General features: G+C 37.5%; 1 protein-coding gene across 1 annotated transcript in view; it reads left to right on the top strand.

The window, feature by feature from the left end:
• Positions 1–12,477, top strand: part of LOC108696479 — a 60,313-nt gene extending 47,836 nt beyond the window's left edge. The window contains exons 29-34 of the mRNA XM_018225904.2: positions 3,270–3,421; positions 3,787–3,873; positions 4,307–4,453; positions 7,010–7,195; positions 10,065–10,192; positions 11,489–12,477. Coding sequence (XP_018081393.1) covers positions 3,270–3,421; positions 3,787–3,873; positions 4,307–4,453; positions 7,010–7,195; positions 10,065–10,192; positions 11,489–11,720 — 932 coding nt within the window. The 3' untranslated portion in view covers positions 11,721–12,477. The remainder of the gene's footprint in view (positions 1–3,269; positions 3,422–3,786; positions 3,874–4,306; positions 4,454–7,009; positions 7,196–10,064; positions 10,193–11,488) is intronic.
• The last annotated feature ends 1,105 nt before the right edge of the window (positions 12,478–13,582 follow it).

The following is a 13,582-nucleotide window of genomic DNA, read 5'->3' on the forward strand; positions in this document are numbered from 1 at the left end:
TTCCTAAATACTTGGTGTGTCAGTAGCCAGCAACACTTTGTCTAGGGGCCCCGCCAACATGGTCCCAATTGGGCCCCACATTTGATAGGATCAGCCCTGCCCATGGGTGTACATGTGCACATGTGTATTTGTGCTTGCATTTCATTGCAATAAACCTAACACCAAGGCCCTAGGGTATAGCAATACACTGAAGTATATACAACTTCCTTCCTGTTAAATTGCACTACACTTTAATGTTGGTGCCCTATACTTATTGTACTCCTTGCATATCAAGTTACTTTATTTTTTATTTGTACCATGTTGAATTTCCTTCTGGCTATTGAATAATTTGAGTAACTTTTCCCTTACTATAAATTTCTTGCCACTCAAATTTGTAATTGGCCTTTTGACTGTGGGCTGTGCTGAGGTGTAAAATACAAAATCTATTGTGTAAAATCATTTGTTTCCAATCTAACAATTTCCTAATTTTCTATAGTTATTTCTATCAGTATGATATAAAGTATGATGTGCGCTTAATCTTATTCCTTACAGCTTGTGAACATGCAGAATCCATATAACATGTAGGATGGTCCCATCCAATTTATTGTACAAAAGAAAATTAATTTAATTAGGAGTTTAATATCTAGAGTGAATAATATATCTTTATAGATCCATCAATATGCCAAGCTGGGGCACTTTGCATAATAAGGCATTGATTTGTGCTCAGCATCTTAAAACAAATGAAGCCTTTTTCTGTAATAGAGAATTAATAACTGCAGAATATTATGGATTGTGGATAATGCCTTGGAATTCAGTAGATTCAAATATTCCTAATTGTTTTATCTGTAGTCCATCGTATTATTCAGTATTGGGGAGTTTAAAATTGCCACACACTGTGGATGAGGTTTTATATTAAGAATGGGACAAATAACCTCAGTACAGTGACCCATAGCAAAGAATCAGCTTAAAGGAGAAGGAAATATTGAAACCAAGTAAGCTTTGTCAGAAAGGACTATATATATACAGCAATAAACCCTCTAGGTAATGCTGCTCTGAGTCCTCTGTCAAAAGAAATACCACATTTATTTCCTTCTATTGTGTAAACATGGGCTTCTGTATCAGACTTCCTGTTTTCAACATAAACCTCCAGGGCTTGGGATTGAGCATGCTCAGTTTGCTCTCTCCCCTTCCCTGTTGTAGCCTGAGCTTTGAGTGAGCAGGGAGAGACTCAGGCAGGAAGTGATGTCACACCAAGCTAATATGTCAGCTGCTATTCTAAACAACCTGATAGAACTTATGGAGCTGTTTACTCAGGTATGGTAAAGCATTCTACAAAATAAATATAGTGTTCTATCTTAACTATTGCAGCTAATCTTTTGACAATAATTGGCCTCTGTAGCTTTCCTTCTTCTTTAATCTGTTTGTTGCGGGTACTGAAAACAAAATTCTGATAGGTTGCTGTGGGTTAATGCAGAGTGTTAATAAATGACCCCTAGTTTGTTAATTAGCATGCAGACTTACAAGTCCTCAGTTAGAATAGTTTGGAATAGTTTGGAACTTGGCAGTGATGCCAAGTTCCAAACTGTCTCTGGAAAACATAAGAACTAATTGGAGCATGGATTTGTATGAATAAGCAGCTATACAATCCTAACAATCACTATATGAAACTGTGGGCTAATGTGGTGTTACGGTCACTACAGGTGGATTCTGCAGTGATGAATTGCACTATACCATTTTGCAGTCTGATACATGAATATAGATTTGGCAGATGTCAAGAGAACACCTGCCTGAATTTATAATGCTAACGGGATTATTATACTAAACTCTGAATGCAAAAATCACGAAAAATTCGTGATTTTTTTTGTTATAAAATCAGTCTTTTAAAAAATCACCAATTTTTCAGAATTTATTAAACCCTGAGGATGGAAAAGTCTGAATCTGAAAATCCGGCATCTCAGACCTGTCGAGGTTGCATATAAGTCAATTGGAGAAGTCCCAATGATTTTTTGATGTACGCTGGGTTTCGTGCAATACCTCGAACTTTTCTGAATTTTCGGGTGACAATTCCGAAAAAATTGTGAAATTTGCGAAAATCCAAAAAAATCTGAAAAAAATCATGAAAATCGGATTTTTACCCACAAAGCAAATTTTTGGTAAAATAAAATAATAAATAAGCGTAAAAAACCTGAGTGGATTTGATCGGAGTTTGTAGCAGAAAATATTGAGATAAATTCGGACTTTGATAAATAACCCCCTAAGTGTAATGTTTGGTGGAGAAGAAATAATGGTCTGGACTATTGTTTATGGTTTTGACCTCTGGTTCAAATGAAGGCAACCTATAATAGTACAGGTATGGGATCCATTATCTGGAAACCCTTTATCCAGAAAGCTCCAAATTATGAAAAGGCAATCTCTTATAGACTCCATTTTAATCAAATAATTCATATTTTTAAAATTGTTTTCTTTTTCTCTGTAATAATATAACAGTACTTTGTACTTGACCCAAACTAAGATATCATTAATAAGGCAAAACAACTCTATTCTATTGGGTTTAATTAATGTTGACTAAAATACGGAAAGGTCCCTTATCCGGAAAACCCCAGGTCCAGAGCATTCTGGATAATAGGCCCCATACCTGTATCACAATCAATGACATAGTTGACAATTGCATGCCTTATAGTTTGGGCCAGGCCTGATGGCCCAGTATCATTGCCTATCCCTACTAATGCTACTGTGGCTCAGTGGAAGCACATCCCACCAACAGTTTTCCTGCATCTAATAAAAATATTTATCAGAAAAGCAGAGACACAAAGGGAGGCACAAATTCAACATATTAATACCCTTGATTATGCAAGAAGATGACACACGTGTATCAAGATACATAACAAGCTGTAGATATATATAAAAATATACTTATAGAGAGATACAAGCAACATATGTTTAATAAGCAATAGCCACTGGATGTTGGTGGTGGGATTGTATCAAACAAGATCAGATAGTTTTTTTTTTATGCAGCAGGGCCAATAGCAATAGAGGCATGTTCAGACCTTAGTATTGTGCGAATACTACTTGGCCTGTTTCTGCTATGCAGGTTCTTATGTAGCTGTCTTACAAATCTTGGAACCCATGCCTGCATTGTGCATAATGGTTGGTAGTGACAGAATATATGTCCATAGAATATTATATTTGTGAAATGCATGATCTGCTGTAACTTGATGTCTCACAGTTACAATAAATTTGGCTCAAGAAACATTTTCCAATGTTACCTTGTGTGATTATTCTCTCTTAAGATAAAGGGAATGAATTTAGAGATATAATGGATTTGCAACAGACCTTTAAAGAAGACATGACACCAATAAATCCAGAACAGCTTACTATAAGAGAGTTTGTGATTTACCAATATGGTAACTACATCCTGCAGTTGCTACAGCCACATGTTCAAGTAAGTGTCAGTACTTCATGCAGTTATTATCTAGATCATATCATCACTGTATCCAAAGTGCACACATCATTTGAATTATTTCATAATATTTCATATATCAGTTAATCACCACTCAAAAAGACTCAATAAAAAAACTGTATTTTTAAGGGTGCTGTAACTGTCTTTTAGGGTTCTGATTTTTTTTTTCTTGCCTTTTGTAAATTGTTCTTTTCCTCCGCAAGGGCATAGTTATTAACACTGGAGACATTCCTCCAATGTTACCATTAGATATAAATAATTGGTAGATATATATTTTAATTTTAGCATTACTCAGCTAAACCAAATTTTATTTTCAATGTTTTCAAAATGTCCTCTTATTTTGTCAGGAAAAAGAAATAAATCTGCACATTACCTCCAGATTGCCTGGGAATGATCATAAAGGGAATGCCTTCTGCCACTCTTTTTATTATCAGGTAAGTTTAAATGCAAATGCATCTGTAGTTGTATTACATCAGCATCCATATTTCTCTGACTTCTATTATAGGCCACACATTTCAGCCTTTCAGCCTTTATAATTTGTATAAATGAACTGTCTCCATTTTATAAATAGGGTGAAAGGGGAGTCTCTACCCCATTTATACAAGCAGAAACATATAATACTTTACGGGGTCACTTGGGTGTATAGAAGCTGCACATAAGTGTTAAATATGCTTCTGTGTAAAGTCACATTTGCCTTAATTCTAGGCAAAATGTTTTCTTTTATCTTGGTTTGGTTCTCCAAATGTCTCAAAACAAACATGAAAATAAATCAACAAAAAGTGCTTTTATTAACTTCAGTAGTTCTAACAGGTACTACAGCGATACCTTTTTTTTCGAGATTTTGTAATGTCTATGTTCTTTATACAGAGCTCAGAGAATAATCTTTTTGTGTCCCGTGAGTATCTTCAGTCTGTTGGAAGCTTCGTTCTGCTGCTTGTGCACTGTGTATCTCATATTTCTTCTGAAAATTTCAGTGATGATTCCAATCCCTGCTTTCTACGAATTTTCTACCAGGTAAAGGTGATGAAGTTTAACAAAAAATACACCCCTTGGCAATGGCTCCTAACAATACTCTTAGAGGTATATTTATTATGCTATGTAAAATTAAATTAGCCAACAGAATGGTGTAAAAAGCTGTGTAAAATTAATGGTGAATTTATCAAGGTGTGTGTAATTTTACTCCATGCGAACGACAGACTTGCCTCTGTTATTTTTTATTGCTTTCATCGCAAAGCCTGGCGATGTGTCATGTATTGTCCCACTTTTTTTTACACGCATAATAAATATGCTCCTAAGGCAGTTAGCCCCAACAAGTAGCTTGCAAGCAACATCTTTCTAACCAACCCTGTGGATGTTGCTCAAATGCAAATGCATATTTTGAATTCTTGGCTTGGAGGCAAGTTTTGGTTGCTTAAAAACCAGGTACACTGCCATGTGGAGCCTCCTGTAGGCTGCCAGTCCATATAGAGGATACCAAGTACCCAATCATAGCCCTTATTTGGCATCCCAGGAACATATTACACTACAACATGCTTGTGTTGCTGAATCTGAATGGGGCTCACAGGTAAAAAAGTTTGGGGATCCCTGCTCTAAGGTAAGATGGATGAATGAAGCCATTCAAATTGTGTTTTGAATTGCTGCTCTCTGCTGTAATGTGTTTTTGATTAGCCAACGGAAGGGTTGGAAGGATGTTGGTCTTACCTGGCAATTCTGAATTTATATAAGGCAGAATTTATACACTGTGAAAAACAAGTTTCTTATACAATACGAGATATGGACATTGGTTAACAAAAGACCCCTCTCTGGCTGGTCCAAACATGTATGGTGGACTTTTGTGAAATATGGTAAATTATGGTGCACACCAAGTGATAAGTCCACTTGGAATAATACCCTGACTTATTATTATTTGCCCCTCTTGAACAATCCCTCAGAAAAATCCCAGAATTTTCCATGGCTAGTGATTGTAAGTACCAGGACTTCCAACACCCTTTTTCAGATTTTATATGGGGAGAGTTGGACCTGAATCAAAGACCTGGCATGTTTTTCACACTACATTGATTTCTAAAGTCATGCAAAAGCTTAATCATGGAATATGAGACCCTTATCATTGGCAAAACATACTTTAGCTGGTTCTACAATGATTTAAAAAGTGCAGCACGAAAATCCTCTCTCGAGCTCTCATTCACAGGACCAAGACCTGGCCTCTGCTTGACTGGGGCTGTACATGTGTAATACCTGGTGTTCTATTAGAGAGGCATGGATGCCCGCAGCACTCAGTGAGGGAACGTCTGCATCATTGGGCTTCCTAGTGGTACACAGGTCCTTTCTGGGTTTTGATGTGCACTTCCTTTTCTTTCAGCGCATCGTGCCTGTCGTCATCACACTGGAGCAAAATTCAAACATTTAAAGCACCACAACTATTTTCTCTTTGTCCAATGTAGGTTTATTCTAGATAGTTTTGGGGTGTGAATTCTTATCAGATTTACTGTTCATAGACCCTTGCCTGTACTCACCATTCCGAATCTGTACTGCGCTGACTGATTGGTATTGACCCCTGCCTGTTCCACGACCACTCTTACTCTTACCCAGGACCCACATGCTGTTCCCTTGCCAGCCCAGCACCCTTGCCTTGGTTCTCTCACTTTAAAACCTGGCAAAAATCGCATAGCGAAAGGGCTAATCCCATCAGGAAAGGTGATTGTTATAGGCAGACCGGAACCTTGGCGTTTGTTGTGAGTTTTGGATACCAAACATGACAACTTGATTCGATTTAATTGGTGAGGTCACCAAATTATTGGATTTTGGACCCCTGATTGAAGAGGATCAGGAGAGGACTCTATGAACATCAACCCAACAGGTATCTGTCTGATCCTGTTCGCTGATCAAAAAATATTTTACACGTAACCTAAATATCACAAGGTTATATAGGTAATAAAATAACCCTATTGTAAAATATAAGGCCTTGTGCTTTTATTTGGTGATAGAACTCCTCTGTAACTTACAATATCCTTATATTTTACAATAGGGGGTACTTTATTCATTGTATAACCTTTTTTTTTATAGCATCAGCTCTAAAGCTTTTAATATTATTGAAATATTTAGGTTACATGTTAAATATTTTGTGAGCAGGAAGCAGGATTAGACAGATACCTATTAGGTTTTAAAATTCCTATCCAGCATGTTGATAGAGTCCTCTCCTGATCCTCTCCGATCAGGGGGCCAAAATCCATGGTCATGGAACTCCTCTGTAACTTATAATATCCTTATATTTTACAATAGGGTTACTTTATTTCCTATATAATTTGAAGGATATTCAGGGTTTTTATGTATTATACAAGAATAAAGAATGCGGTGTCCTTACACAATGATATGGATAGTATAGTTTTTATGTGTATATGAATTTCTGATCTACATGCATGTTTGTCTGCTTAGAAATATTTTTACAGTATATGTTTAGACTGGTAACTATAAATCCTAACATTTGCAGAAAGTTGCTCCTGGAACTCTTCCCAGCATCAATCAATAACAGAACCAGAATTGCTAACATAAGTGCATTTATTATCTCTCCAGGCATTAAAGATTTGCTTCGGTGACTGCTTTGCTGCCAGATTTCAAACAGCATCACTAGTGCATAAACCCCTTTCCAACCTGCAAGATACCCAAGAGACAAAACAACAGCAAACAGAAACAAGTGCCGATTTCCTCACTAAGCTTATTTTATTGAAACCATCCACACAAAAACCATTCTTTAAAGAGGTGAGGAACTGCTTCCTGACATCATTTTATGATACAGGGGCAGAATGATGCAAACTTTGGGAGTTATGTAATAAAAAGTGCAAAGTTTGCTACAGGTCTAGTCTCTTCTAGCTCTTCTCAACCAATCAGCAATCCCGTTAGCATCTTGCCACTACCTTATTAAATGAGGTTTCTTTTGATGCAGAAAAGCCTTCATATTGCATTTCATTATTAGTCCTCATAATTATTCAGGTCTGTTCTGTAGCATTTTCTACTCAAACAACTCATCCAGGTTAAGGTTTACTGCTAACACAGTGCTAAGGAATTAAAAAAAATTAGCATAACCCAGCTCTTGTAATGGGCGAATAAATTTGCCAGGCATGAATTTGCAGTGAATTTCTGCGTTTTTCTGCCGGAACAAATTCTCCCATCACTACAGCTCCAATTCTACCTAAATTTCATCTCTTTAGTCAAAACCCTCATCTCAGGCCACCGTCCTGCATCTCATTAAGATCCAGTTCAAATTCAATTAAAAAAACTTTATTTTATGCTTTATCACGTGAAAACTTATGTGTGAGATTCAGTTTGAAGAGAAAAAAACTTGTCTTCTGTTTCAGTTCCAGTTTTCCATAGGCTTCAATAGAGTTTCTATGTGATAAACACCGAGATAAGTTTTTCTCGTTGATTGCATCTCGCACTATGGGAAAAAATGGAATGAATTTAGTAGATGCTTTTCTCATTTAATTGAGTCTGAACTTATATTTGTTGCCTTAATGCAGTGATCCCCAACCAGTAGCTCGTGAGCAACATGTTGCTCTCCAACCCCTTGGATGTTGCTCTCAGTGGCCTCAAAGCAGGTGATTATTTTTTAATTCCAGACTTGGTGGCAAGTTTTGGTTGTATAAAAACCAGGTGTACTGTCAAATAGAGCCTCCTGTAGATGAAGAGTCCACATAGGGGCTACCAATAGCCAATCACAGCCCTTATTTGGCACCGCCCAGGAACGGTTTCCCTGCTTGTGTTGCTCCCCAACTCTTTTTAAATCTGAATGTTGCTCATGGGTGAAAAAGGTTGGGGATCCCTGCCTTAATGTATTGGGTGCACAAAATACAAAAGAAAAAACTGTATATTTTTGTGGGAAAGAGGTATGGCTATGTGTCCCTGAAGCTTTGATTAAGCCTGTTTATTTATGACAGTATATCAGCATGTAGTACCTGAACCATACAATTGAGGCATCAGATTCTGGTTTCAGATAAGGAATATAAAAAAAATAGAGGAACGTTTTTCTAGGTTTAGTAACCATTGGCCACCAATCAATTTATTCAATCACTGGCTGATAAATAGAAAAGAAGTAGTTGATGATATTTGGTGCAAGTTTCTTGGTCCCTCTGGCAACATCTGGTTACATCTTTAGAAACTGGTATTTGGAGCAAAGTAATAGAAACAAAAAATAAAAGAAACATTGGAATGGTGATCAAATTAACTCTTGTTGCGTTTCTTTTCAATAGTTTTTAACATTTTCCTTATTACAGAATGAACATTACAGGTATGGGACCTATTATCCAGAATGCTCGAGACCTGGGGTTTTCCGGATAACGGATCTTTCCGTAATTTGGGTCTTCATGCCTTAAGTCTACTAGAAATCATTTAAACATTAAATAAACCCAATAGGCTGGGTTTGGTTCCAATAAGGGTTAATTATACCTTAGTTTGGCTCAAGTACAAGCTACTGTTTTATTATTACAGAGAAAAAGGAATTAATTTTTAAAAGCTTGGATAAAATGGAGTCTATGGGAGACAGCCTTTCTGTAATTCGGAGCTTTCTAGATATCGGGTTTCCGAATAAGGGATCCTATACCTGTATTACACAAAAAGTATATCCGGGTATAGGATCTGTTATCCAGAATGCTCTGGACCTGGGATTTTCCAGATAAGGGGTCTTTCCGTAATTAGGATCTCGATACTTTGTCTAATAAAAAAAACATTAAAAAATTAAGTAATCCCAATATGATTGTTTTGCATCCAATAAGGATTAATTATATCTTAGTTAGGATCAAGTACGACCTAAAGCTGGAAAATCATTTTTAAAAATTTTAATTATTTGATTTTATTGAGTCTGTGGGAGATGGCGTTTCTGTCATTTGGAGCTTTCTGGATAATGGATTTCTGGATAATGGATCCTATTCCCGAATTCAGATGTCCATTTAAAGAGGAAAGGCAGAGAAAGTATGTTGCTTTTCATGTAGAGGATCCTGGAGGAATAGGGTTCTTGCAGGAATAGTGGAGGAAAGATTATCCAAGATGATCTATAACTCTGACACATTTGAGAATAACTACTGGGCATTGAAGGAGAATTCAACCGTTTAGCCAAAAAAACCCTGCCCCCCCCCGGGCAAATGCCCATAACTTTATACTTACCCCTCAGTGCAGATTCAGGCATAGGAGTTCACCACAGCCATTCTCTGGGTCTTTTTCCGGCTCTTCAGCAATTTCTGTCTATTTTGGCGCATGCACGGTTGTCGCAAACCAGTAAATGGCTCCATCTGCACATGCGCCCACTCAGCTTACTGAAGACCCGGAAGATGCTGCGTGAAGTCCGATGCCTGAATCTGCACCAAGGGGTAAGTATAAAGTATGGGGGATTTGCCCGGGGGGGTGGGGCAGCTAGCCTGGGGGGAGGAGGGAGGGGGTCTAAGTGGGGTGGGGGGTAGGGTTTTTTTGGCTAAACGGTTGAATTCTCCTGGTTTTTAACCAGTACTCAGCACATATCAGGTCACAATAACTTCATTAGTTTAATCTTGCCACAGGAGACTAGGGATATGTAGTGTTGACTTTCATAATACAAATATATGGATTATTCTGATTTACTTTCTTTATTCCTTTTGACCAGATGTGGAATAATTGTAAAGAAATAGAGTCCTGGCAAACAGTTGAGATGTTTCTCAGACACAGAGTGGCTACTATGAAGAGAGAATTTTTTACACAGACCAGCAAGAACTCTACCCAGCATTTCAACTGGTATGACCCCTGTTATTTTCATAAACCAGTATTACTTAATTGCGATTTATGATTGGGGAAACAGTAGTACCGCACTCCCGTAACTATTCTAGCGCTCCCCACATTGTTTTGAGGCAGCAGATTTTTCACCGAAATGTGGGAAATTTGACACAAATTCACACCTGGAGTCCTAACATCACTAGTTATCAGACATTCACATCTCTACACTTTTGATGCACATTTTGGTGCCAGGATGTAATTTCCTGACATCCACCTTAATTCTAGAGTTTTTTGTGGCCTTAAAAGTAAATTTTTCTTTGGTATCACTGCCCAAGCTGGCTTCTGTTTATCAGTTCCTGCTCCGTGTCTTTTTATTGCATGATGTTTGTACAAAAGGGTATTGTTAAACGCCATTGCAGGCGGGGTTTTTCTGTTTGAAAAAAAGAGTATAAGCAGCAGTATCCCAGGGAGACCACTATTTAAGAAAACATGTTCTGGAGAGATAGAAGTGAACTCATCAGCAAGCTAAAAGCAGAACAACAGAATAGACAATTTTACAAGTTGAGGCAGAAAAGATGGATTTACCAGTAGTGATGGGCGAATTTGGGGCATCTTGTTTTTTGGATGCCAGCGTCCTTTTTTTGGACACGGCGCAAATTCGCTGGCGCCCAAAAAAACAAACGTCGGCGTCCATTTTTTTTTGACACCGGAGAATTTTCGCAAGAGTATTCGCTGGCAGCGAATCGCAGGAATTCACCGCGAATTTGCGCCTGACGAATAAATTCACCCATCACTACTTAGTTGAACAGGAACTTGGTCACAGTCAACTAAGCCAGGATAAATATTAATGGCTATGACAATCTTTCAAATTAAAACATAAACATCAAGTAAAACTGCCTAATAATATAAAAGACAGTGAGTGTAGGACAGAAAGCACTAGAAAGAGATGGTAATTAGAAAAGACAATATTCTCTGGGTTTCAGGCCAGTAAACTGGGCTATGCAAACATGCTCCTCATCACCTGTCTTGTCTGAATGAGGTTCTGCTGCATTGACAGTGAGGTGCAGCTCATTCTACAATAGAGCTCAAAGTTCTGCACAACAGTGGAGTACTGTCCAAAAGCTGTGTTGCTTTGAGTCTGTTTTTTGCAGTTTTTTTCTTATCCAATTAGTTGTAAAAAAGCTCTTGAGTCTTGATTATGACAAGTTCAACCAGATTTTGGAGATGTGTGAAGAAATAGATGACATTGTCTTCTAGTATCTGGATCCCACAGGCTCATTCTTGAACATTTTAGTAATTGCATTTTGTCTTATTTAGGACACCACAGGACAGAGATGATCTAAAGAAAAGTATCAGTCCACAGCACATGGAAGAATATCTAGACCAACTTAATGCTGACTTAATAAAGATACTGGAAAAAGAATTGAAATATAAAAATGATGATAGGCAGCAATGCTATTTCCAGGTGTTACTGTTGGAAAAGGAATGCCTGAAGAAGAAAATTAAGAAAGTGGAAGACAAACTTTCTGAAATGAACATTATGTTGTAATTATGGCAGTACTTACTAATACAACTAGTTTATTATAGACAATGCTTGCTATATCTAACAATGCTTTCTATTGTTTGCTCATGCAAAGTAGTACATGTAGCTGTGATCTACAAAGTGGATTTAGATCCATGATGACTGTTGTCTGCATGCACATAAGTATATAAATCCTTTGACTGTCCAAATCCATAAGTCTGTTATTTAGTACATTTATTATATTTCATGATCAAATGTTGTAGATATGTCAGCATGCCACAATATGCTTCTTACAGAAAACAGTAGGGATTGTTTATATTTGGCAAAAGCTGCATTTTACACCCTGCACTACCATCATCACCTCTGGGCTCCAGAATGGAGTGCAAGAAGGGCTGTATGTACTGTATGAGGGGCAGGCTGGTGGAGGCATGTAGGTGTCACCTTTCCAGGCCCCTAATTTGTGTGTCCTTATGTCAGGCGGTAAGGTAAGGACAGGACTAATCTCTACACATCACATCAGATCTTTGAACCAGTGTGAGGTGCCACAGTGCATCAAGGCACTGGATGTAAGTGCTTACCAAATGAGTGCAGGGATGTAATCTTGTGCTCCTTTGTACTCTATCACCTCTGATGGTTCCAATTTCTACCAGGCAGCCCTGAATCACACCTAACCATCAGATATCCTAAAGTTTTTAAATTGTCTATAACTCAGTGGTCATTATCTAAAATAGAATAAGGCTAGAAATGCTGTATTTTGTATACTTTACATAAACATGAACTTACTGCACCACAAGCCTAATCAAACAAATGATTTATGCATTCCAAGTTGACCACAGGGGGTCACCATCTTGTAACTTTGTTAAACATCTTTGCAAGACCAAGACTGTGCACATGCTCAGTGTGGTCTGAGCTGTTTAGGGATCGTCATAAATTATCAAACATCAGCCAGAAGCTGATACAGCAAGACTGATTAATAATCAGAATATGCAGACTGCACGGAGTACTGTGTTGTCATGTAATCCATTGTGGATTTTATTGTTTTTGTATTGCTTAATACAAACTTTCACCAACTCTGCAGAACCAGTGACTGCAGCAAAATAATCCTATAATAAAAAAATAATAAAATAAAATAGAATCCCAGTTTATCTGTTTAAATCTGGTTGCATGATCTTTGTCCCTGCAGCTGGAGTTGGAAACAGTAAAGGGGTTGTAAAGCCAAAATAAAATCCAATGCAAATCTCTACACAGTCGCCGACTGCTCTATGGGGAAACAAACAAAGCTGCTTGAATTCTGCATGGCTGGGAAGTAAGGCAGGGCTCCCCCTTCTGTTCATAAGTATGATTGTTTCCCTGCTCAGCAGTTAGGGACCATCTGACAATTCCTATCCACAGCAGTAAATGAAGGGAGAATTTCACAGCATACAGTCAAGTTTCTTATAAAAACAGTACACATTTTTTTAATTAAAGTATAGTGGAGATAGGTTTCTTTTTCATTAAACAAAGTAAAAATAGGATTTTATTGTTTTGCCTTTACATGCCTTTTAATGATGCTAATTTCTAACTCATAAATTGTGGTGAATTGTGAGTTTTTTGGTGGCGTTTCTTCCCCAATTAGACTCAAAAGAAGAAATCCCATCTCACCCACTAATAATTAACAATACACCACTCTGCATATGCTGTTAGAAACAGATGTCAAATTTTTAATAAGGGAATCATTTTGGCACTATACTATTACATTGTGAATATAACAAATGAAAACATGCAGGTTGTGCTGCAAAAAAAAAAAAAATGCCCACCAAAAAGGCTAAATAAATGGTTATGTGCCTGGTTTCTAAGATATAGGATGAGCTCATGAGGTTCAAGGGGTGTTCACCTTTGAACACCCCTTA

Source organism: Xenopus laevis, chromosome 7L (genome assembly GCF_017654675.1).
Source record: "Xenopus laevis strain J_2021 chromosome 7L, Xenopus_laevis_v10.1, whole genome shotgun sequence".
In the NCBI taxonomy this organism is placed as follows: domain Eukaryota; kingdom Metazoa; phylum Chordata; class Amphibia; order Anura; family Pipidae; genus Xenopus; species Xenopus laevis.